Below are 27,094 nucleotides of genomic sequence, written 5' to 3'. Positions count from 1 at the left end.
TTCTCTGAGAGGGAAAAAAGATAAAGAACATTTGTTTGCCATAGATTTTATGCAAACAAATCTCCACGACTAACCATTATTCTGTTGTTCTGAACCACTCCCCAGTTGTTTTAGTCAGCTTTTCAATGCTGTGATCAAAGGACCTTATAAGAACAACATAGAGGAGGAAAGATTTATTTGGGGCTCATGGTTTCAGATATCTCAGTCCATAGAAGGCTGACTCCATTCCTCAAGGCTAAAGGTGAGGCAGAACATCATGGCGGAAGAGTGTGGTGGAGGAAAGCAGCTTAAGACATCACATCAGGAAGCGAAGAAAGAGCTCTGCTCAACAAGGACAAATATATACTCCAAAGTCACGACCCCAGTGACCTGACTCCCTCAGCCACACCCCACCTGCCAACAGTTACCATTCAGTTAATCCCTATCAGTGAATTAATTCACTGATTGGATTAACACTCTCATAACCCAATCATTTTATCTCTAAATTTTTTTGCATTGTCTCACGTGTGAGCTTTTGGGGGACACATAACTTAAACCATAACAAGCCTTTTATAATTTGATATTTAGTTTTAATATAAATAAAATTGCAACTGACTCCATAAAGAGAGCCATTCTTTCCCTCAATTTTCAATGATATTATTGGCACCAAACCACCCTCTTTGCTTGACCTTTTTCACCTCAGAGAGGTGTCCCCTTCTTGTTTCCTGATTCTTCTCTCAATCAGACTTAGACTATGAACATATTTCCGGCCTTTATTGTTTGGAAACAGTGATGGGAAAAAAAAGGTTAAAATCTAAATTAAAACAGGTGTATATTGTTTCTCATTACAAAATACTAGAAGAAAGGATTTTTAATATTCTCCCCACAAAAAATGATGTTTGAAATGATGAATAAGCTAAATATCCTGATTTGATCATCACACAATGTTTCTATGTATCTCAACATCACATAAATATGCACAATTATTATATGTCAATTATAAAAAACATAAGTGGGACTTTATCCCCACCTAAAAATAAAATTTAAAAGTTACCAAAAATACAGAAATTAATGAAAATTAGTCAACTTTCCTTCCTTAAATATTTGCTGAGTATCAACCATCTGTAAGACATTGTGCTAGAAGCTAGAAATACAAAAATAGATAACATGTAGTACCTGTCCTTAAAAAGATGACAGTCTGGGCTGGGGGTATAGCTCAGCAGTAGAGGAATTCTTAGCATGGATAAGACAATGAGTTCCATCCCCAGTGAGAAAGAAAGAAAGAAGAAAGAAAGAGAGAGAGAGGGAGGGAGAGAGAGAGGGAGGAAGGAAGGAAGACCACAGTCTGTCACAGGAAGACAAGAGAAGTGAGTGTTCTTGGCACCCTATTAGGGTTGCTTGTAGGGACCAAAGGGGTACAAAGGAAGAAATCGGCCATGTTCCCAGGGAGGACAGGGAAGATGGGGAAAGGCCGGCATAGGAGAAACTTTAAAGATGCAATTTGAGCAAAAGATGAAGGCGTACATAACCAGGTGAGATACACATAGGATATCCAGATGGCTGATATCCAGAGAACTGAGGAAGGCCCACTGAGGAAGGCATACCAAGGAACTAAAGCAAGGAAAAGTGTTGGGACAACCCTGAGAAACCTCTGAGGAACCTGATTGCGAGGAAGGAGATTGAGAATGGAAGTGACACAGGACATGGGGTTGGTGAAGATTCTAGGGTTTAAGATATATGAGACAGACAGGTATGGTGAAACACTCCTGTAATCCCCACTACTTGGGAAGCTGGGGTAGGAGGATGGCAAGTTTGAGGCCAGCCTCTGCAACTAGGTAGAACCTGTATCAAAATAAAATAGAAAGGGCTGGAGACGTAGCTCAGTGGTAGAGTGCCCCTGGATTCAATCCCAAATACTAGATGAAAAAAAAAAAGACACAAAACATAAATATGTGTCCAGACTTCAAGAAAGAAGCCAGGAGAATTGGAACATTTAAAAATATCTGAAGGATAAATTCCTTCTTTTTGTCTTAACTTCCTGTGGATGTTAAAATTTGTAAGAAAGGGTAATAGTATTTCCAGGAAACCACTCGACCCTAACTTAAATCCTTAGTGTCAAAATTATAACACAGTTCCTCTTGACTCACTGGCAACAGTTTTGATGCACAAACAAGGTATATGTCTATAATTATGATGATCACACAAAGTGAGCTGGGGGTGTAGCTCAGTAGCAAGCACAAGCCCCAGGGTTTAGTCCCCAACAGAGAAAAATGTAAAGCTTTTAAAAAATCAGACAAAAGAACCTAAATGAGCACTATGAATGGGTCTCATGTCTTCACCTACATCCCATTGATATCCTCCTATTAGCATCTCGCCCTTCTCATTGGTCTTTTCTGTTTACATGGGGGATCTATGATGTGAACACACAAGCATTTTCTAGGTTCCTATAGATAATATCAGAATATCATTATAAATCCATGACACAGACAGTGATGAGCTGTATATGGAATCCAGGTAAGTAAAGGGAAACAAAGAAAAAGAACCAGAAGAAGTACAACAATAATAAAGACACACAGACATGTTCCAATTGAGTTTCACTACTCAGCACTTGAAGTGATCTTGGAATTTCTGGTGGGAAGAAAACACTCAAAAGGATTTACAAAAATTCTCCTTGCCCTTTTTTTTTTCTTTTTTTTTGGTATTGGGAATTCAACTCAGGGGCACTCCACCACTAAGCCACATCCCCAGCCCTATTTTATATTTTATTTAGAGACAGGGTCTCAGTGAGTTGCTTCGTGCCTTGCTAAATTGCTGAGGCTGACTTTGAACTCATGATCCTCCTGTCTCAACCTCCTGAGCTGCTGGGATTATAGATGTGGGCCACTGTGCCCAGTTCTCCTTGGTTCTTAATCGTGTATCATCTAGACTATGCTTTCTCTTTGAGAACACCAGGCCACCATGAGTAGACAAGAAATCATTTATTCATTCTGCTTCCTAAATGCCTCTGCCCATTCTGTTTTTGATGCTGCTATGTGAAGGTCTTCACCCTACTGGACCTTGGCACTAATCTGATTGATCTTGACACAGTGGAATTGGTCAGATGAATAGAAATTCTAACTTTGATTCCACATGACTGTGTGACCTAGGTCAAGTCACTTAACCTCTCTAAGTCTATTTCCACACTGTAAAACAGAGGTGGCTACTGTATAAAATGGTGGCTATAATGGTTGTTGTTTATACCTCCAATCTCTCCCAGGATTGTTTTTGTAACATAAAGATCTGATCATGTTTCTTCTCTGTTCAAAACCAGCCGTGGGCCACTCATGATGGCACATGTCTGTAATCCCTGCAGCTCAGGAGGCTGAGGCAGGAGGATAGCAGGTTAGAAGCCAGCCTCAGCAATTTAGCAATACTGTAAGCAACTTGGTAAGACCCTGTCTCAAAATAAAAAAAAAATTAAAATATAAAGGGCTGTGGATAGGCTGGGGTTGTACCTCAGTTGGTAGAGCATTTTCCTAGTATGCCTGAGGCACTGGGTTCAATCCTCAGCACCACATAAATAAATAAATAATAATATAAAGGTATTGTGCTTGTCTACAACTAAGAAAATATTTTTTAAAAGGTGGGGGAAGGGACTCTGTGGATGTAAAGTTCAGTGTTAGAGTCCCAGGTTTAATTCTCAGTACTACAAAAACAAACAAAAGCCTCTATGGTCTATTTTTCTTTATAGATGAGGTCCAAAAGTCTTAGTGTGGCCTTAAAAGCCCTATCTACCTCTCCAGCAATTATTTTCACTGACTTCCCTTTTCCCCTTCTCTGTGCATGCTCTTATAAATACTCAGACATCTTTCTATTCCCTGGACAAAACCTATGTTTTCCTCTTCTCAACTTTCTCGTGTGTGTGTGTGTGTGTGTGTGTGTGTGTGTGTGTTGGGGATGGGCAGGCATGGTGATGCATGCCTATAATCCCAGAGACTCAGGAGGTTGAGGGAAGAGGATTGATTGCAAGTTTGAGGCCAGCCTCAGCAGCTTAGCAAGTCCCTCAGCAATTTAGTGAGACCCTATCTCAAATAAAAAATAAAAAGTGCTGGAGAGGGGTTGGGGATATGGCTCAAGTAGTAGCATGCGTGAGGCACTGGGTTCAATGCCCAGCACCACATAAAAATAAAATAAAAAAACCTAAAGCTAGAAAATAAATATTTTTAAAAAATGGAGATGTGGCTTAGTGGTTAAGAGCCCCAGGGTTCAATCCCCAGTTCCCAAAAAAGAAATTGTGTGTGTGTGTGTGTGATGGCTTTCTTTTATCTACTCAGCCTGTCCAGTGCATAACCATTCAAAACCCTAATTCCTTGACTCTCTTTCTCTCCTATGTGCCTTTGAAATTTGTGTGTGTGTGTGCCTATGTGTCTAATACAGCATTTATTTGGTCTGTGATGTTCTAAGAACGATTTTTTAAAAATTATTATGATGGAGAGTAGATCCTTAGGTCTTCACCTGTTTTATCTTGGTATCTCCCTCTTTAGTCCCCTCCTTCTCTCCCCTCTTTTCCTGCACTTAGGAGGTAAGAAATAAATGGCTGCTAAATTGAATTGAACAGTTCACTCCTACTGCAGGTCTCTAAATCTTTCATGTGAGCTATGATGATACAGACTTTCATCTTTACACAATAAATTCCTTTGTGGTTATTGACTCTGCACATGAGCATGAAGAGGACAAGTAATAGAGTTGTATTCAGTTATTACCTTATCCTCCAAGTGGCAGAAAGAAAGACCTAGCTCACCAGCATTGGTTCTAACAACTAGAAAACAATATGTGGTAAAGTGAATTTAGGTGGTGTGTTGGGAAAAGAGTGTGGTGTGTGTTTGTCAGCTCTCTGGGCACTATTAAAAAACAAACAACAAACAAACAAACAAACCTTGGATAATCGACTTATAAAGCTAAAAGATTTACTTTGAATCATGGTTTTAGAAGTTTCGCTCCATGATCAAGTGGATCCATTGCTTTTAGGCTTTTATTATGTGTACAGGATGCCAATGGCAGGGTACATGTGGTATAGGGAAACTGCTCATTTCATGACCAAGGAGCAAAATAGAAAAGGAAGGGGCTAGGGTCCCACTATCCCCTTCCAGGGCACATTCTCCATCACCTTAAAACCTCCTACTAGGCCGCATCTCTTAAAGGTTCCACCACCTCTCAAAAGCACTGCTATGGTCTTGAACACATGAGCCTTTGGAGGACATTCAAGATCCAAAGGATAACAGGGTTTTTATGAATTGATATGAGCTGAGCTCCATAATATAGCTTGAGGAATCAGACACAGTGCCATTGTGGTGTCTCTGTTGTTGTTGTTATTATTGTTATTGTTATTATTTAGAAACCTTATAGTTAACTTATAGAACATACCTGAGCCTCAGACTTTTCTGAATACCATGCTAATCCTAAAGCATGCTATTAGTATAACTTAAAACTCCATAGTCCAATGAGTTTGTTATATATTCGATTAAACAAAGATAACAGAATTTCTCAGGGCTTTTATTATGTTAATCTTTGTGAATCTCTACAAATTGGCTTATGGTATGGAAGTTGTTACAGAATGAACGTTTGCATTTTCCCTCCAAATTCAAATGTAGAAGACCTAACTCCCAGTGTGAGAGTATGAGGAGGTGGAGTCTTTAGGAAATAATCAGGATTAGATGAAGTCATGAGGGTAGAGCCCATACAATCATGATAGTGTCTTTATAAGAAGAGGAAGAACCAAGATTGACACATCTCTCCCCTCCCCTCTGTCACATAAGCATTTGGGAAACAAAAGCAAGCCAGGAATAGGACCCTCACCAAGAATGAATCTGCCAGCACCTAAATCACGGGACTTCCCAGCCTCTAGAACTGTGAGAAATGTCTGTTGTATAAGTCATACAGTCTATGATATTTTGTTACAGCAGTCCAAGCTGAAATAAGAGTGATTCCAAATTTATTTGAAAATCGAGTTGTTTCATAATAGTGCATTATGGTGACCTAGTGTTTCATGGAACACACTTTGGAAGACATGGCTCTAATTTAATCTTTTTTTTTTTTATAACTTTTATTTATTTATTTTTATTTGGTGCTGAGGATCGAACCCAGGACCTTGCATGTGCGAGGTGAGCGCTCTACTGCTGAGCCATAACCCCAGCCCCCTAATTTAATGTTAATTTCATCTGGAGGCTGTATATGAATTTGTTACATCATGTAATAGCAGCACATAATGTAATTCTTCTATCAATGTCCAGAAGATTTCAATGTGATTACAGTATAAATATGCATTTCAAATCAGTTTTGGACACGAGGACTGAATTGAAACCTCTGCTCTTTCTTGGGTCTCCATCATATTGGCTTCTGATGGGAATCATGCCACTGGCTCTGCTGGCTGTCTAACTTGCCAACTCACCCTGCTGTTTTGGGGACTTAGCCTCCATAATGACCTGAGCTAAATCCTCATTATCTATCTACCTACATACATACATACCTACCTACTTATCTATTCATCCATCCATCCATCCATCTATCCATTAATCCTATTGGTTCTGTTTATCTGTAGAACCCTAACACAGTATTAATGTAATTAAACAAAAATACCCCTCAAAGACCTACTACTTCAGCAAGAAAATTCCCTTTTGAAAGACTTAGCTTTGTAGAATTAATATAGGATCATGGATTTTTATTGACTAGAGAGAAATCAAATTGAAGGTTAAAAAATTCCATTGCTGAGATACTAGCAATTTCTGATAGGTATATTTTGCTTTATAGTTCTAGTACAATGAGTAGCATTGCTGAAATTAATTAATTTATTATTATTATTATTATTATTAGGCACTGGGGATCAAACCCAGGGCTTACACATACACTAGCAAGCACTTTACCACTGAACTATACCTCCAACCTCCAGAAATTAATTTTTTTAGTGCAACAAATTTGATGGTATTGGTGAGAATAAAGATAATCAAAAGGCTTTGTAAACTAGTGCTGTTATGATAATGCAAACTAGGAGATATCTAGGGCAATTAAAAGTGACAGAATTTATCTATGGAAAGAAGGAAGCTCCTTTCATCTTCTTGTACAAAGAGATGAGCTTCAATATTCAGCATTGACTGTGGGTCCAGCTTTTTATCTCTGCCCAGTAACTCTACCCTACTGGTCTTTTCTGCTCTCATATGCTTCTTCCCAGCATCAGTGCTTAAACATAAGCCTTTTCTACCTCTCATTCCACCTCACCCTTGACGTGTCCTGTTTTCTTCTATCCAATAAAGGAAGGAGGGTGGAGATTTGGCTTCTCTGGCAGCCAAACACAGTGATGCTTGCTCCAGGCTCCACCTCCCACATCATCCACCACCCTGTGTGGACTATATTGCTCTTACCCAGAAGCTGTTTTCCCATCCTAGGAGCTGACCTCATTGTTCCTGGGGCTGGAGCCATCTTATAAGGCAACGCTTGCCAGTTTGGGAGTTGATGGCAGTTTTGTGTTTGTGGCACTGAAGGAGTCGGCTTGTCCATTGTCTTTTGTCATAAAGATGTTAACAACCACCTTTCCTCTCCTTTGAGCATGAACATGGCTGAAAGCACAGAAGTGTGACTCGTATGTCACACATGGATATGTATGTAGATTCACTAGTTTAGGAAGCTGCTGTTGTTGATGAGAATTGTCAGTATACAGCTCTGCTTCCTGTTCTTGCAGACCAGCATGACATTTGGCTCAATCGAGCCCCTGTCATGGGTTGCCACACAAACATTGCTTGACTGGTGCTGTCATTTCCTGGCAATGAACAATTATTCCACATTGCCTCAGGATGCTCTCACAGTGTCCCTCTCGTGGCCACTGAACCAGTCCTCAAAAAGCAAATGTACAGCTGGAGTCATGCTTTTGAGGAACACAGGCAGCAACAAAGCCAGTATGGTTTATTGGAAGGACCATCAAATACAGCTCTAGGAGCACAGCTGCAGTATTTTGAAAATAGAGGAACTGGCTCCCACCCCAATCACCATATAGTTGTCACAGCCATACATGGCCTTCTTGTCCCTTCCCCATCTGACGCCATGAAGAGGGGAAGGTAGCAGTGGTGGTTCTTGAATTCCATAATCACTGGCCACATACTATCATCTACTGGATAACACCACATACCCTCACAATTCAGCTAATCAGCTCTCTTGTTAGATTTTTTTCCCCTTAATATGCACCATGTTCTTGGCCATAGGTTCCTTGATTTTCCCTATTATTTTAAAGAACTTAATAGCAAGCAATTCACATTGAATTCTGCATCTTTAGGATAGAATGTTTTACAGTAGTGCAAAACATGTCTCTTCAGATGTACATTGGGAACAGACTTACTACCTTAGCAATTCATCAAGTAGCCAACTAATATTTGCTTACCGTCTACTTTGTATATGTCTTAGGTGCAAGGTGCTCATTGTGAAGGTTCAACAACAGATTATATATTGCTCAGGAAATAAGCATCTTGAAAAGTTGATAAAAGTAGTTATTTCATATTTTAAGTAACAAATGTCTATACAGTACCTGGAACTTTTTAAATAATAGGAATTTAAATGCAACATGAGGATAAAAAGTGAACAATGCCATCCAGACTTTAAGTCTGGGGAGAGCTAGATAAATTATTTAATAATAAATGATGCAGACTTTCCTTATTAGGAGGGGTTACTGAAGCCATTACAGGACACAAAACATTATCCTGATACAGAAACATAAACTTAAACTTATCTTTATCTAGCCATTTGTAGGGGAGAAAGAACCCAAGACTTTATTTTTGGTACTGGGGATTTAATTCAGAGGCACTTTACCACTGAGCTACATTCCCAGGCCTTCCTCCCGCCTTTTTTTTTTTAGACAGGGTCTCACTAAATTGCTGAGCGCCTCCAACTTGGGATCCTCCTGTCTCAACCTCCTGAGTCTAGAGGAATGCACCACAGTGCCTGGCTGAAGACTCTTGAAATAGCTAATTTCCCTCCCCCGAAAGCAGAATCTATGAATAAGAAGAGATTGTGGGATCACAGCTCTAAATTATTTGTTCTGAGCAAGTAACCTTGAAGATGAAAAATTGACTGTAAGGACTAAAGGACTCATGATTTCTAGTGTTTGAACTCTTACATACTACTTTTTTTTTGGTGGTGCTGGGGGTCAAACCCAGGGCCTTGCAAATACTAGGCAAGTACTCTACCAACTGAGCTACATCCCCACCTGTGGGCTGCTTACATAATACTTGATGAGACATCTATTTACCCCAGGATCACCAGGACACCCCTTTTGCAAAATATTGCTTCAGGGCACAACATGCTTTATTTTGTGTAATTTTTCTTTATCTACTGGAAAACCCATGGAGGCCCTGTCTCTCTTCCCCTCCTGTGCAAAATAAAGACAAGAGAACCTATAACTTCACTGGCATTGGAACTCGATTTTTGCTCACACTGCCTCAATTAAACAAGTTCTGAATTTTTTTCCCCCTTGGTGATGAGTGACATTGCCGCGCACCTTAACAGCAGAGAAAGCGATTCTGTGGGCCAATACATTTGTGTCTAGGAGGCGTGGATATCTCCTGCTAACCCTCCTAGCTTCAAACTAGCGGCTTTTAAATTGCTCAGAATTTTAGAAAGCCATAATCTCAGCATATTAAGTATTAAGGGACTCCCTCAGAGTGCCAGAGCCTTAAAGTTACGTTATGCAAATCCGAACGAGCATGTTTCCATGGTGCAGAATAAAAGTTATGGCAGGGCTTTTTTTTTTTTTTTTTTGAAGCAGCATACTATAAACGTCACTCATGCCACTGTCTTTCACAAGGGCTCACTTGCTGTGAAATATTTTGAAAACAGAGACAAAGTGGAGATAACGCAGAGCGCAAACAGGCAGAAATGAGTAAACCGAGCTTGGCTGCTCCCGAAGAGGAAAAGGGACGCTCTGGAAATCTGAAGGAAAAAAACACGCGGCCCGCTGTTCGGGGACCTCTGTTTCCCTCGTCCCTCGAGCTGGGGGGGGCTCCCCCAGGAGAAGGAAGCAGCCCCCCCAAACCAGCTTCCGGACTGCAGCTTCTCTCCTCACACCTCCAGGGAGCAGTGCCGTCTCAGGCCACAATTCTCTGCGACCCAAAAATAACTACACAGATGCAAGGAAAAGGGCCAAAGCCCGCGGCACAGGGCGGTGCTTAGTTACAGTCTTATCGCTCACAGCCAGAACGCTGGAAACCTAACCTAGCGCCAGCCTTTTATAGCCAGTCCCTCGAGCCCCGCCTTAGCAACCACTCCTAGCAACGCCTCGCCCTCGCGCTCTGCCGGCTTATCGGCCTCAGTCAGGCCCTTCCTGTTCCCCTCCCCCCACCCGCTCGGCACGGCCGCCAGGGCCACGTGACTTGCCCCTGGGGAAGGGCGGGGCGAGTGGAAACGTGCAGGGCGGGGCGCTGGAAGGCGAGGCCTAGCGTCATCAAGATGCGACCAGATGGTTGTGGCGCTTAGTATTTCAGGGCGTCTGGAGGTTCCGGGACTAGGGAAAATGGCGGGGACTGTGGTGCTGGCGTGGATTCGCGGCCCCGGCTCCGGGTGCAAGGCGGTGCAGTGTACCTCGGACCGGTGTTCCGTACGGGATTTTATCCACGGACACTGCCAAGATCAGGTGAGGATCGCGGTTCCTGGAAGGTAGGGGAAAGGCAGCCTAGGGGCTGGGCTGGGTGCGAACAGGGTCTGTCTCGGGGTAGGTCTTATTCTCTGGGGTTTTGGGTTTGAGACTAAGTTCTCCAGTTTTAAGGTGCATCAAACTAATACTGAGACCTTTTGTGTTTTGAAGGTGGTTGCTTTGCCTCCCCATAGAAAGAGAAAAGAAAAAATGCTAATTATGGGTGTTTATTAGTTCAGCCCTGATTTACACTTTGGTTCGGTTTCTTTATCTGTAAATTAGGTATTTGGACCAGGTGACCTTTAAGGCTCATGTCCTTACATTCATAGGGACGTGCATTGTGTCTGCTAACCACAAAACCCTGTTGAGTTCTTAGAGAAATATGTCCTAGCCAAACCCAGATCAAAAGACCATTGGGGAGCGGAGTGAGTTCATCTAGTCACTGGATTCCTCCAGTCGCTGGTCGGGGCCACCCACTTAAACACTGTACTGTTGAGGGCATGGATTCTTGTCTTATTATTTAGATGTTTTCGTCAATAATTTAATGTTTTTTTTTTTTGTCCATGCATATTTATGAAAACCCATCAAGGACTTGTAAGGTTACCTGTATACCTGTATTCTTTTACTTAATTCCCAAGTAAGCAAGTGTTTATCAATTGTGAAATAATAAATATGTTCATTTATCTAAGAAAATTAGTGGTCCTCTTGAATCTAATTTTAAAATTTTGGCACTTGATCTAGAATTCTGATTATACACCTAATCCATGCTGTTTTTTCCGTTACTTATAAGCTTAACAAATGTTAACACTGCAAACCAAATCTTTAAAACACTAGGTCTTGTTCCATGGAGAAGCAATGTGCGTTTGCAAATAATGTGGTTTTCCAGCTTCCTGCTTTCTTTCTTGTTGCAGTCTAGTCTAAAAACAGCAGAGCTGTTTTGGACCATCTGAATGGGAAAACAATTTTGCAAAATAGTTGGCTTTTAATATACTTGAAAATAACTGATATGAAGTTTCCAAACTTATTACTAACAGTTGATCCAAAGTGGAACCAGAAAAAAAATAGGATCGTAACTCTCAGGAGTGATGGGAATAAGAATTTTAAAATAAGTAGCAAGAAATGGAAATGAATTCTGACAGTTATTTCACAAACATCACTATAGCAAATCTGAATAGAAACAACTTATAAAAGGGTATTTGATGAGATGTTGAAACATAAAAATAGTTCAGGTTCACATCTATGCTTTTTTAGGTGGTAGTATTGGGAATTGAACCCAAGGGCACTTTGCCACTGAGTTATGTCCCCTGTCTCTATTTATTTGTTTTTTAAATTCCAAGACCAGGTCTTGCTAATTTGTAGAAGTTTACCTTGAACTTTCCATCCTCCTGCTTCAGTCACTGGGATTCTAGGTATGCACCATCATGCCTGACCCACGCCTATGCTTTTAAAAACAAAAGTGTTCTGAAATTAGAAAATTAGTGTTAGTTCCCACTGAGAAAATTAAAATCTGTCCTGTTTTCATCAGGCATAACAGACACAGATAAAGCCATTTGCAAAGTTAATAGAAAACAGTGTTTTTCCCAAAGACATGCTACAACGGTAAAATTTTATAAACACCTCCTTAAAAATCTTGTCTTATTCACTGGGAAAACTTAGTCAAATAAATCATAGATGGATTTAAAAACTCCACTGTTTAAAATTATATCAGTGATAATGAAATATTCTACCCTTGCCTTGATGGTCTAAGTCTCTTTGATACAGAGAAGTACTCTTGATTTTCAAACCAGGTGCAGAGCTTCTGATTAGGAGCTTCTGGACACAACATTCCATATCTATCTTAAATAGAGGAAAGAGGAAACTGGGTGTGTTTCACAGTTCAGACCTGATGTTGGCCCTTTTACACATAGAACTGATTTGTTTTAAGCCTGTCAAAACACTGCTTCATTTAAATTCCACCTAACTTCACCCTTGCCCCAGATCCTATTTTTCTTTTATTGGTGAGATATTCCGTGATTCTTTTGGTGTGCAATTCCCCTTTATTGCAGTGAGTCAATAAATTTTACTTGATTGAACTACAGATTTGTCCCTGATGACCCTTGAAGTGTGCTTGATAATACACAGATAGTTAATCAGATAACTCCAAATTTCTTTTCTTTTCTTTTTTTTTTCTAGAGAGACTTACTTGACAAGAATCTTAACAAATAGAAGATTCAGTTTTGGTTAGTTTTCTTTTTTTTTTTTTTGAGAATTTTAATATTTATTTTTTAGTTATAAACGGACACAACATCTTTGTTTGTATGTGGTGCTGAGGATCGAACCCGGGCCACACGCATGCCAGGCGAGCGCGCTACCGCTTGAGCCACATCCCCAGCCCCAGTTTTCTTGTTTAATGAGTAGTTCTGTTTGGAAATGAAGTTTCTGCCTTCACATTAATGTCTTTCAAAGTTATTTAAAATATTAGAAATACCATACCCATTAGATAAAATATTACAAGAAATTAAAGTGACTTTTTAAAAAATAAACATTAAAACAAATATGAGATGCATTACATATTTAACTTTACAACAGTCTTAAAATAGATAGTATCTTACAGATAAGAATGATCTTAAGTTAATCACATCATTGTAGATAGCCTTAGCTCTTTTGCTTCTCTTCCAGGACATCATTTTTAGTTGGGAAAACAAATGCCAAACTACTTAAATCCAGCTGTCCATTTATTCTGCCCAGACATCTGGGCAAGTGCTGTGGTAGGGAAAAATGTAATCTCACAAATACGTTTCACTCAATTTATACCCAGTACTGCTTGGCAGCTATATTTTCCTAATCCAAAGTGGACTTCCAGGACTGCTTAGCATCCTGAACTCTGTAATCACTTGAGCAGCTGGACAGAATCTGGACTTTGCTTGTTTCCCCACGTCACAAATATTTTTTATATATACCATGGTATTAACAGGGTGAGGAAGCCCTGGTTAATTTCATCACTCTCACTCTTATTGGTCCTCTTTCATTTCTTCTCTAAATTTTCAATACTTCCTCTTTGAGGCCCCAACTTTCTGTTCATTGAGGTAGTAAGAAGAGAATTTCCTAATTCTCATACCAGTTCCTTTACCTACCTGCCATGTATTCAGCATTTTCTTCTATTGCTATGGGTGATTTGTCCTCATTATTTCACAAATAATTCATAATTATCTTCTATTCTGCACAACATCTGTCCCCTCAGTTATTAAAGGACTTTTTTTTTAAGCATTAGTTCTCTGTATTTCCATGTTTTTCCTTTTTACTGCTCATTTCTACCAATGTGTAAATATGAGCTCACATCCCTTCAGCTATCACTTCGATTTTCTCTGTTTTTGTTTTTCTTTTCTTTTTTGGTGCTGGAGGTGGAGTCCAGGACTTGGTCCATGCTAGGGAAATGATATCCTCAGTCTCTGGTTTTCTTTATAGAAAAAATTCTTGAAGGTAAACTCTTTTTGAGTTTTCGTTAGGCTTTTGTTCCCCTTACTCCAAACAACTTTCATGCTCATCTCTGTTTTCTATGTTGCCACATCCAGTAATCAGTCTCCAGGTTTCATTGTATTTGGAGCATCAGCATCATTTGGCATAGTTGATCATTACTTTCTCCACACTTTTTTTCAAGCAACTAGTCATCACCTTTAGTTCTCTTCTACTTCACCCCCCTAGGGCCTTGTGCATGCAAGGCAAGCACTCTACCAACTGAATTATCTCCCCAACCCCTCATTGACCTCTCGCTGCTTCCTCCCCATCTCCCTAATCTCTAAACCTTGGAGTTACCAGGGTTTGTTTTTTCTGGTAGATTTCCTCTGACCCAGTGGATTTCATCAGTGTGCTCACAACTTTCATATGTAAATCTCCAGTCCCAATATTCACCTGAACTTCAGATTTGTATATCCATCAGTTTATTTAACATCTCCATTTGCCTAACAGACATAACAACCTGCAACTAATTTTCCCCCCAAAACTTTCTTCTCCATCCTGATAAGTGGCAAATCTATTCTCCCACTTGTCAAACCAAATTTTTATTTCTTTTAATTTCTTAGATTAAAACAAGGTAGATTTTTCTTTCTCATGTGTAAAAGGAGTCAGGCTGTTTGGGTGGCTCCTTGTTACCTGATTGGGCTCTGGACTCCTTATGTCTTATTACTTATATGGCCTTTACCTTAGGGAACAAGTTGGTGCTTCAACTTCTACAGTGACAAAGCAGAAGAACATATATCAAAATTTTGAACTCCTCCCCAGTTCTATTGTTTTCACTTTATCTATCCAGACCATTAGCAAATCTTATTGCCTCTACCTTCAGCGTGTCCTCAATATTTTTATTGCCTTCTGCCACTACCACATTGGCATGAGTAGCTTTCATTTCTCACCTGTATCATCACAGAAATGTCTCACTGATTTATCTTTGTAGCTTTATTTGCAACTCAACATCTAGAGTGGTCCTTTAAAAGCATAACTTTGATCATCGTCCTACTTTGTTCAACACTATGCTATAGTTGTAAAACCCTAAGTTCTTATAATGGATTTTAATGCCTTGACATTCTTGGGCTTATTTCATTCCAGCCATATTTGCCATTTTGCTTTTCCTGGAGTGCTTGAAGCTTATTCCTGCTTCAGATCTTTGTATGTATGAGCCATGCAAATGCTAGTCAAGCACTTTACCTCTGAGCTAATTCTCATCTCTTTAAAATTTTATTTTGAGACAAGGTCTTGCCTGAACTGGCTTTGAACTTGTGGTCCTCCTACCTCAGCCTCCTAAGTAGCTGTGATTACAGGTGTGCTTCTTAGTGCTGTGCCCAGCTTCAGCTCTTTGCATTTGCCTGGTGCCTCTGTCTGGGGTGCTGTTCCCCTAGAAAAGTTCATGGCTTATTTACTCACTTTCTTTACTTCACTGCTCAAATATCGTTGATCAGAGATTTCCTGGACTAGCAATATAAAATAGATCGCCTGTCCCTTTGTCCTGCTTATTATCACTTGACATGATATGTACTTTTTTTTTTCTCATTATTTTTCTTTCCCCACTAGAATGATAGGTCCACGAGGCAGGACTTTATTTGCATAGTATTCCAACACCTGAAAGGTAGTGGACGTATTATAATAATAGAAAATGAGCAGTTAATTAATAGTTGTTGAATGAATGAATAGTTCCTTTAGAATTAATTATATGTAGCTGGCAAGTGGTGCACTTCTTCTCTGGAGGCTAAGACAGGAGGATTGAAAGTTCAAAGCCAGCCTCAGCAATTTAGTGAGGCCCTAAGCAATTTAGCAAAATTTTGTCTTAGAATTAAAAAAGGCCTGGGGATGTAGCTCAAATTGCCCTGGGCTAAATCCCTAGTCACCGCCCTGCCACTGTTTTTTTTTTTTTTTTTTAAAAAGGAATAATTATGTGATTTTTTTTTTTTTTTTAAAGCTCATTTTATTTTCTCTTTTGAGACAGGGTCTCACCAAGTTTCTTAGAGCCTAACTTGCTGAGTCTGACCTTAAACTCACACTCCTTCTACCTCAGCCTCCTGAGCCACTGGGATTATAAGTGTACTACCATGCTCTGCTGTGATATGGTTTAGAATGAGTTATTTGTAGTTTTGCTTCAGGAAGATACAAATAATGCATTTTTTCTTTTCTATTGGTTTTTAGATTTTTTTTCTTTCCTGATGTTGTAGATTCAGCTATATAATTTCTAATTTGATGTAACTTTGAAGAATATTTTGCAGCCTCAGACACTTATGCATATAATATGTATATATACATATACATACATATTTATTATGTGAGATTGATGTATACAGAGTGGGTTTGGGTTTATTTGGGCTATAAGTTGGGGGCATCAGCAGAAGAGACAAACACTGGCTGCCAGGCAGTTCTAAAAATGTTAAAGCTTATATAGATTTATTAAAAACGGTACCTGTCTCTCACTCACCCCCTTCTTATCCCTATCTATACTTTTCAGGATTTATATTTTCAATTTGTGGATCAGTCTTGATGTTAACTTGATTTTACCCATTTTTTAAAATGTCAAAGGACAGAGGACCTCAGAGTTATTGGATCTGAGTCCTGTGGCTCAGGTGACCTATGGGAGAAGAAGAAAGTAGCTTTTGATTTCTACCAAAAAAAGACTACAGGTTTTAGGGCTGGGGATGTGGCTCAAGCGGTAATGCGCTCGCCTGGCATGCGTGGGGCGCTGGGTTCGATCATCAGCACCACATAAAATAAAGATGTTGTGTCCACCAAAAACTGAAAAATAAATATTAAAAATTCAAAACAAAAAGACTACAGGTTTTATATATCACGATTAGATATAATAAATCCATGGATTTTGGGGGGCTGTGCTGGGGATCAAACCCAGGGCCTGTGCATGTTAGCCAACCATTCTACCTCTGAGCTACATCCTAAGCCCTGATTAGGTAATAGTAAGAAAAAAATATCTAGCATGTGTCAAATGCCTTTTTTTCTTTTAGTAATTTTCACTTTCATTTCAACAAATATTGATTGAATATACCATGTGCTTATTATTGAGTAATAAAAAGATAACAGGTTTCTTTCTGTAAGAAAAAGTATTAAAAAGCCTAAATTTGTCTCTAGGATGTTCCAGTGGAATACTTCTTTGTGAAATGCAATGGAGCTCTCGTTAGCACCGATGATACAGTGCAGCATGGAGCTGTTTATAGTTTGGAACCCCGACTTTGTGGTGGGAAAGGAGGTAGGACATGAATGCTGATTACTTAGTTGTCACACATCAGTAGACTTTAGCATTGTTTTGGATTAACAAACTTCTTGGTCTCTGAAGAATGCCAGCGTTGTTTTGCCTTATAAAATCCTTGATTACCTAATTTTGAGTATTTCCTCTTTTGTTCTTTTTGAAGAAGAAATAATTGTATAGTACACGTCACATGTTGAGCCAGATTGCTCTTAGGAACTCAGGTTCTAAAATTTCAGGGAAGATTAGACAAGAAAGATGACCATTAGTCTCTCCCATTTGCTGAAGAAAAGAGCTTTAAAACAGTCAAATCTCCCAATTTTACCTCTCCTTATAGTTGGGAGGGTGACCTAAAGTTGCCTTAAGAAACAACTGTTTGCTGTGGGGGGTAGATTAGGTGAGGATCTGGTTATGCTGTTATGTCTAAGAAGAGAGAAAAGAAAAGAGTCAAACATGTACTTCTTGAGTTTTCTCAAAATCTACAATGATTTGTTTGGTTTTTTAGAGCATTGACATCTCAAAACTGTAATCTTTCAGCTCTTTGAATTTGTATCCATAAGAATGAAATATGTCATCAACCATTTGACAGCTTCAGGTTACCTTTCCTTTTAAACTCATTCAAAAATCTCACTACGTAATTCTTGAATTATTAATCTGGGTATCTTGGGATCTCTAGCATTGGATAAAGCCCTTTGAATATTTCCACTATACAATACAGTATTTTAGAGAAGGTGAAAGGTTTGAAGTTAAATCTGAGTTATTGATCTTTTTGCCTTTGTTGCTTAGGCTAGTACCTTCATGTTTACTTTCTAAAAAAAAAAAAAAAGAGAGAGAAAGGAAACTATAGAGACAGATCACTTTTAATTTAGTGATAGACTTTTTCACAAGTTTCACTTGTAACTTTCTTTGGATATGTTTTATCTTATTCTTCAAATGTATCAACTCAGGTTTTGGATCCATGCTCCGAGCACTTGGTGCTCAGATTGAGAAGACAACCAATCGAGAAGCTTGCCGGGATCTCAGTGGAAGGAGACTACGAGATGTCAATCATGAGAAAGCGTAAGACACCCACCTCTTTTGTTTTAAAGAGAGCAGCATACTTTCACTAGCAAATTACACATATGGCTATGCATATCAGAAATATTTACACTCTCATGGCTGGGGTTGTAGCTCAGTGGTAGAGCTCTTGCCTCATGTGTGAGGCACTGGGTTTGATCTTCGGTGCCCCATATAGATAAATGAATAAAATAAAGATCCACCAACAACTAAAAAAATATATATTTTAAAAATATTTATACTCAGTTATTATCTGATTCAATCTTTTCCATAATTTAATAATTATCTTTGGGGTTTACTTAAGTCCATAACAATATGCTAGCAATAAATATGGCACACTTTTCTGGGGAAATATCACAATCTGAGTAAGATTCTATTGATTCATGTGGAGGGCCTTTTATTTATATAAACGTAGTCACACATTGCTTAACAACGAAAACTTGTTCTGAGAAATGCCTGGTTAGACAAATTTGTTGTACTAGCATTAGAGTATACATGGACAAACCCAGGTGGTATAGGTTGATCACTCGATGCAATCAAAAGATACTTGAGGCTGCTCCTTGCTAAACATGGCACACTGTTTTACAATAAACTTTTTTTTTAACAAATAGAAATATACCTTAAAATAACAGTAGGTACTGGGGTCTAGCTTGGTGGTAGAGCACTCGTCTAGCATGTGCAAGACCCTGGGTTCAATCCCAGCACTAAAAATAAAATAACAATAAATAGTAGAGTACATTAAATACATAAATCAGTAAGTGATTTTTTTATCATCAGAGATTATGTTGTATACGTTATTGTATGTGCTGTCTTTATACCCAACTGGCAGCACCGGTTTGTTCACACCAACACCACCACAGAGAGGTATGTTATGCTTTGTGCTGCAAAGTTACTGGCCTGTTGTGTCATTAGGCAGTAGAAATTTTCAGCTCCACATTACAGTTTTCTGGACCACCGTCATATATGCAATCTGTCATTGAAGGAAACACATGACTATATATAATGTGTCCATTCAATTACATCTCTTTTTCCCCTTCCTCAGAATGGCTGAGTGGGTAAAACAGCAAGCTGAGCGGGAGGCTGAAAAGGAGCAAAAGCGCCTGGAGCGCCTACAGCGGAAGCTTGCAGAACCCAAGCACTGCTTCACCAGCCCCGACTACCAGCAGCAGTGCCATGAGATGGCGGAGCGGCTAGAGGATTCCGTCCTTAAAGGTGAGAATTCCTCAGTGTAGTCCATGACACTCCGGAAGCCTGCAGTTTCAGGGTGCTCCACACTGCACACAGAGAGTCTTCTTAAGCTCTCTTGAGGGTCTTGGCCTTCTGAGAGTCTTCTAAAAGCCTTGGAACCTCTCCCTTTAAAAACAATGTATTTTAACTCTCTTCCAAACAAAACACATACACACACATTGAGCATATTTAACCCCTGAATTCCATGGGCCCCAGGTAAGAACACATTTTATATGTTTGCAGGTTGGGATAAGCCTAGTCTTTGGGAGGTCCAGACCTCATTGTATTTGCTTTCAATTTTAGCTCAAAAAAAAAAAAAAATTGGTGGGGTGTACTGGGGATTGAACCTAGGGATACCTTATCACTGAGCTATATCCTTAATCTTTTTATTTTTAATTTTTTTATTATATATTTTTTCTTTTAGTTATACATGGGCACAATATCTTTATTTGTTTATTTATTTTTATGTGGTGCTGAGGATCGAGCCCAGTGCCTCACATGTGCGAGGCAAGCACTCTTCAATTGAGCCACAATCCCAGCCCTTTATTTTTAATTTTTGAAACAGGGTCTCATTAAGTTGCTGAGGCTGGCCTTGAACTTAAGATCCTCCTATCTCAGCCTCTTCAGTTGCTGGAATCACAGTATGTGCCACTGTGCCTAGCAATATTTTAATTTTTTTAATATTTATTTTTTAGTTATAGGTAAACACAGTACCTTTATTTTATTTTTATGTGGTGCTGAGGGTTGAACCCAGTGCACCACGAATGCCAGGCGAGCGCTCTATCTCTGAGCCACAACCCCAGCCCCTTAAATGGTTTTTAATGAGAATAGTTCTCACTAATTTTTTGACATCCAAAGCATGTGCTAGACCTGTTGTAGGTACAGTTGAATAAAAAGATATCTATCCCTTCAAAAAAAGGTTGTGATGATTGGGCATGGCGATGTATGCCTGTAATCCCCGGTACTCAGAAGCCCGAGGCAGAGGATTGCAGGTTGAGGCTAACCTTGACTGTTTTAGCAAGACCTTGTCTCAAAATAAAATAAAACAGGCTAGAGATGTAATTCAGTGGCAGAACACCCCTGGATGTGATCCCCAGTATGGTAAAAAACAAAGATTGTGATAGAACAGGGGAAGCACAAATGTATGCAAATGACTAACATAAGAGAATAAGTAATTAGATTTGGAAAAGACTAGTTATGAATCTGTCAGCCTTAAGTTACAAATTGGACATTGGTACTTTAAAAAGCTGGTTCCAGAACCAGAACGTTTATTTGAAATCTCTGTGAACTTGAAGCTAGTCTCATTTTAGCCATATGAGATGTGGAGTATATTAAGAAATTTCAATCTAGAATTTTAGATATCAGCTCCTCTTGCAATCCAGATTATATAATTTCTTTAAATTTGGCTTTGATAGTAGAAACTATTAAATTTCTGGTTAGGTATGCAAGCTGCCTCCAGCAAGATGGTATCGGCAGAAATCAGTGAGAATCGGAAGCGGCCCAACAAATCAAATACAGACCAAGGAGCCAGTGCAAAGAAAAGAAAATGTTTTTGGTGAGTGTCTTTCATTTTTATTTCAGATTGATCTTTAAGGACTGACATAATTTATTTCCTTCTTATCTATCCAGTAGATAGAAGCACATTTTTACATAATGTTTGACAGGAGCTTGGAGATTTTCCAGAGTGCTTCAGTCTTCAGGTTTTGGTGATTGTCGCATTGTTCTCACTAGTAAAGCTTTGTGCTCTGAGTACCATTAATGGAACCTCAAGGATAATTTTTTTCCCTTGGAGTGAAACATCAAATAGAGCTTTCTATTTGAATTACTTTTTGATATTGAAAGAGTTGATTTTAAAAATTCCAGCTGAAAGGCAAACTGTATTTCCACTTGCTTCTGTTTTCTGTTTTTTCACTGTTATCATTGAGTTCTTGACTTCTGTCATTTGTAGGTGAAAAGCACACCAACCCTTTTTCAAAACCACCATTCTTCTGATAGTTCTTTTGGCCCTCTGGTTGCCAGCTTGGTTCCCTTGGGCCAAGTTCTAGAAAATGGTGACTGCAAATGGATCTTGCTTCCTTGTCAGTCTCCCCTTTAGGGATGAAGGGATAATTATTAACCACAGGTCATGAACTGTTGAGTTCAGCTGAGAATTCTGTGTGTTCTTTGTGAGATGGGAATTAAATGTTCCTAAAAGAAGAAGTAGTAGCATTACCTGTAATTTAAAAAATTTATTGTGGTTTTTTGAGGTACAGTCCATATACAGCAAATGTGTCTGTTTTGATGGATCAGTTCTGTGGATTTTGAAAAGTATATAATATATAGTCATGTAACCATAACCCCAATCAAGGTAACAGTATTTTCGTCACCCTAAATAATTCCCTGATGCCCCTACAGTTAATTCCCTTCCTCCACTCATAGACTCTCCAACCACTGACCACCAGTGTGATGTTTGTTCTTATAATTTAGGCTTTTCCAGAATGTCATACACTTCAGTGCCTGACTTCTTTTGCTTAATATAGACTTTTTTTTTTTTTCTTTTTTGGTACCTGGATTGAAGCCCCAAGGGGCACTTAACCACTGAGCCACATGCCCAGCTCTTTTTATTTTTTGAGACAGGGTCTCACTACAATGCTTAGGGCCTCATTAAGTTGCTGAGGCTGGCTTTGAACTTGTGATCCTCCTTTCTCAGCCTCCCAAATCACTGGTATTGCAGGCTTACACACCATGCCTGGCTTAACAGATGTTTAAGTATCATCTGTGGTATTATATGTATCGGTAGTTCATTCCTTTTTATTGCCACGTTTCATGGATATGCTACAATTTATTTATCTATTCTTCACTTGATAGATGTCTGGAGATTTTTCCAGTTAAGGGCAATTAGGAATAAAGCACGGATTTTCTTTATTATTTTATTTAATTTTCAACGGTTCAAATTAATGTGAGGAGAGCTTTAAGCAAGATCAGCTTCATTTTAAGAGCTTTACAAGTTTTAAAACAAGATTCTGGAGATGGGGTAGGGATGGGATCCTATTGGATCGTTGGTAGGGTTGGTTCTATCCCCAGATTTTTTTTTTTCCCTTCTATTTATGGCTCTGGAATTTTTTTTTTTTTTTTTCTGAAATTGACCTATTCTCTATCTCAAGCTAGCATAATCAAATAATCTATTTTTTGGAGATCCCACAACTCTTTAAATAGAAGCTATAGGCCTGTTGCAGTGTCACAAGCCTGTAATTCCAGTGACTTGGGAGGCTGAGACAGGGGGATTACAAATTCGAGGCTAGCCTCGATAAATTAGCCAGATCCTGTCTCAGAATAAAAAAGGACCCATTATATAGCTCGTGATAAAGCACCCCTGGGTTCAACTGTCAGTATAGTAAATACATACATACACACAAATAGAAGCTGTAAATAATATCAAACCTTTTTATTCTGACAGGTTGGACATGGAAGGACTAGAGACTGCTGAGGGATCCAGTTCTGAGAGCTCAGATGATGACAGAGAAGAAGCACCTAGTACTTCAGGAATGAGCTTCGCCACTCCAAAAAATGGCAGGGATGCTGTTGAGATGGCAGCCAGATTTCCTAGCACTTCTCAGAGGGAGGAAGAATTGAGTACAGACCTTGGATTATCAGAACAAGTACAGAGTCCAGAGACTGACCCTGGGAAGTTTATTTCAGAAGACTTATTTGCAGACCTGGGAGAGACATCTACCAAGGAGCACAGGGAGAGGATGACAGTTAGAGAAACAGAGACTAAGGAGATAAAGAAAGCAGAATGTCAAGAACTCACAGAAAGGGAAGCAGCTGGTGTTGGACTGAGTAAGAATAAAGGGACAAAAGAAATCACTGATGGAGAAATAGCTGCCAAGGTAGCTCCTGGAGAGGATAGGGAAAACGTCCCCGTTGCCAAACTGGAGGAAAGCCAGTCAGGAAATAGAGTAAGTACTTATTTTGAGTCAATGTCTAGAGCCAAATCCATTTAATCTCCATAATAAGTCATTAATATGAAAATGTGCTTTTTTCCCCCATAAGCTGCGTAGCAAAAGGCATGTTTAATACTAGGAAGTACAGATGATGGAGGAGCTTTGACACACTAGAGGGTTGGTTGTTTTTCTTTTAAGCTCTAGTATTTATACTATTTTGCCACTAGGTGGTGTCTTTAGTGCCATTAGTTTTAAGATGCACATTTTTCACATTTTATCATCTCTGAAGTCAGATGTATAACACACACTGTAGCTTAATTGGTACTCCCCCCCCTCTTTTTTTGTGGTACTGGGGATTGACTACAAAGGTGCTCTACCCCTGAGCCACATCCCCAACTTGTTTTTTAATCTCTCATTTTGAGAAAGGATCTCGCTAAATTGCCCTAGTTGGCCTTGAACTTGTAATCCTCCTGCCTCAGTCTCCCTAGTCTCTGGGATTACAGGTGTGCACCAAATATTATTTTTTGGGTACCAGGGATTGAACTCAGGGGCACTCGACCACTGAGCCATATCCCAGTCCTATTTTGTATTTTATTTAGAGACAGGGTCTCACTGAGTTGCTTAGTGGCCTCACTTTTGCTGGAGGCTGTCTTTGAACTCTTACTCCTTCTGCCTCATCCTCCTGATCTGCTGGGATTGTAGGCGTGGGCCACCGTGCCCAGCTAGGTATTCTTTTTGTTTGCTTTATTATCTTTTTTTAATTTGTTCTAATTATTTATACATGACAGCAGAATGCATTTGGGTTCATTGTACACAAATGGAGCACAGCTTTTCATTTCTCTGGTAGTATATGAAGTAGAGTTGTACCATATGTAAAGTCATACTGTGTACTTAAAGGTAATAATGTCCGTCTCCAACTAGCTATTTTTAATACATATAATAACTAGGATACATTTTGATAAATGGCCCTTTAGTTTTATGTGGTGCTGAGGATCGAACCTGGGCCGCATGCATGCCAGGCGAGCACGCTACCGCTTGAGCCACATCCACAGCCTCAAATTTTTTTCTTTTCTTTTTTTTTTTTTTTTTTTGGTGGTGCTGGGGATTGAACCCAGGGCCTTGTACATGCAAGGCAAGCACTCTACCAACTGAGCTACATCCCCAGCCCGGCTCTTTAGTTTTATATGTGCTTATATTTCCTATCACTAAACTACTTATACAGTTTTTCTTTCCCATATGAGACAATTTGAACAATAATTGTCAACTGGACATAAAGATCTTTCTAATAGAAAATTCCATTCCTTTTAAAATTATCATTAAATCATAGGTCTCACGTTGAGCCTTTTAAAAAATCGTTTTCAGGCAGGGGCTGTAGCTCAGTGTCAAAGCGCTGGCCTACCATGCGTGAGGCACTGGGTTTGATCCTCAACACCACATAAAAGTTAATAAATAAAATAAAGGCATTCTGTCCGTCTACTACTACAAAAAAATTTTTTTAAAAGTTATTTTCAGGGGCTGGGGATGTGGCTCAAGCGGTAGCGCGCTCGCCTGGCATGCGTGCGGCCCGAGTTGGATCCTCAGCACCACATACAAACAAAGATGTTGTGTCCGCCAAAAACTGAAAAATAAAATAAATAAAGTTATTTTCGTTGTTCATACTTTTTTAGAGATAGATAGATGATTATTCTCTATTTTCTTTTCTTTCTTTTTTTTTTTTTAATTATTATTCTCTATTTTCAATGGAATACCTTCCAGCAAAAATCTTTTAATGTTTACTCTGTGGGTTTGCATTTTAGAATAGGAGGAAAATGCTTCTGATTGTCATTTATCTAATCAGAATCTTCCCTTACCCTGCCCCCCAAAATAAGCAAAAATGCATAAATTGCCCTTTCTGTGGATGACACTGAAGTTTTTCATGCTAATGCTTTAATTTGACCTCATCCTATCTCTAGAGTTGTAAGCATGTGGTTTGTTTAGGAATTGAACTTGGGATTTCACGAATGCTAGGCAAGAGCTACATCTTTAGCCCTAGGCATTAATTTTTTTTTTAATATTCTTTTAGTTGTAACTGAACACAATACCTTTATTTTATTTATTTATTTATTTTTATGTGGTGCTGAGGATCAAACCCGGTGCCTCACACATACTAGGCAAGCGCTCTGACACTGAGCTACTACCCCAGCCCAGGCATTTAATTTTCATATTGCATGTATACATTAGAAATTTTTTGTTTTTTTATTTTGTGTTTATCTATTTATTTATTGGTACTTTACCACTGAGCTACATCCCCTGACCTTTTTATTTTATTTATTTTGAGACAGAGTCTTGCTAAGTTGCTCAGGCTGACCTGAAACTCCTAATCCTTCTGCCTCAGCCTCCCAGGTCACTGGGATTACAGGCATGCACCACCAAAACCAGATAACATTAAAAGCTTTATCCTGGCTAAAGTTTTAGAAAAATGAATAAAGGCTTGGTACAGTGGTACACACCTGTAATTCTAGCAGTTTGGGAGGCTGAGATAGGAAATCACAAGTTTGAGGCATTGGCAACTTAGAGCCTATCTCAAAATAAAAAATAAAAAGGGCTACAGATAGTTCAGTTGTAAAGTGCCATTGGATTTGTGTGACTCCCAGTACCAAAAAGAAAGAATGAACCATGGAGTAACATCTAGATGATTATTAAAATTCAGTAATAAGATAATGGCAAATTACATGATAGTTACTTGAAAAATAGTGTAGTTAACAGAAAAATGTTAACTCCTTCAGAAGGTGTTGGATTTAAATATTTTCTTTCTTTTCCCCTCAGGTTCTTGGTCAGGAAACTGTGGATTTGCTGGCATTCAGCTCTGCTGCAGAACTAGAGTTGTTGGGTTTGGAAAAACTCAAGAGTGAACTGATGGCCCTTGGACTGAAGTGTGGGGGGACGCTACAGGAACGGGCAGCAAGACTCTTCTCTGTCCGAGGACTTGCAAAAGAACAGATTGACCCAGCTTTATTCGCCAAGCCTTTGAAAGGAAAAAAGAAATGAAGTTCATCAGAGCTGAATCCCTGTGTGTAGTCTGCTGGATAATCTGCCTAATGTGAATTTGTAGCCATCATTCCCATCAATTAAAAGCTATTTTTAACAACCCAATTCTAACTGTCCCCTTTTTTATTATTGCATTTGTAGAATTAAGTGTGAAACTATCTGGGCCTTCATGTTTTTTTTTTTTTGGCAAGGGTGGAGGTGCTAAGGATTGAACTCAGGGCCCTTTACCATTGAGCTGCACCCCCAACCTTTTTTACTTTTTATTTTGAGAAACAGGGACTCACTCAGTTGCTAAGGCTTGCCTCAAACTTGGGATCCTCCTGCCTAGCCTCCCAAGTTGGTGGGATTGTAGGCATGTGGCACTGTTCCCAGTCTAAGAAGGTTTTTAATAATAAATAATTTGTTAAATAAAGAGCTATTGAGATTTTGGTTAGGAAAGTTATATTTTCAAGGAATTTATTCACGTGGCCCAAGTTGTCAGGTTTGTAGTTTTGTAATAGTCCTTTCTTTCCTTTTATGTCTGTA

At 39.2% G+C, this 27,094-nt stretch overlaps 1 protein-coding gene and 1 non-coding gene across 2 annotated transcripts; one reads left to right on the top strand and one right to left on the bottom strand.

The window, feature by feature from the left end:
- The first annotated feature begins 10,466 nt into the window (after positions 1 to 10,466).
- On the top strand, positions 10,467 to 26,674 carry Sde2 (SDE2 telomere maintenance homolog). Its single transcript, XM_046419462.2, has 7 exons — positions 10,467 to 10,627; positions 17,222 to 17,339; positions 18,284 to 18,395; positions 19,435 to 19,604; positions 21,060 to 21,174; positions 23,056 to 23,557; positions 26,348 to 26,674. Exons 1-7 carry the CDS (start codon positions 10,508 to 10,510, stop codon positions 26,567 to 26,569), a joined length of 1,359 nt encoding a protein of 452 aa, XP_046275418.1. The 5' UTR covers positions 10,467 to 10,507; the 3' UTR covers positions 26,570 to 26,674.
- On the bottom strand, positions 24,633 to 24,705 carry Trnaa-ugc (transfer RNA alanine (anticodon UGC)). The gene has a single exon. It is a non-coding gene; the product is annotated as a tRNA-Ala (tRNA).
- Positions 26,675 to 27,094: the final 420 nt, after the last annotated feature.

Source organism: Marmota monax, unplaced genomic scaffold (genome assembly GCF_021218885.2).
Source record: "Marmota monax isolate L192 unplaced genomic scaffold, Marmota_monax_Labrador192_F-V1.1 WCK01_AAM20220418_F8-fsc00153, whole genome shotgun sequence".
NCBI classification, from domain to species: Eukaryota; Metazoa; Chordata; class Mammalia; order Rodentia; family Sciuridae; genus Marmota; species Marmota monax.
This window is presented reverse-complemented; position numbering and strand designations above follow the sequence as displayed.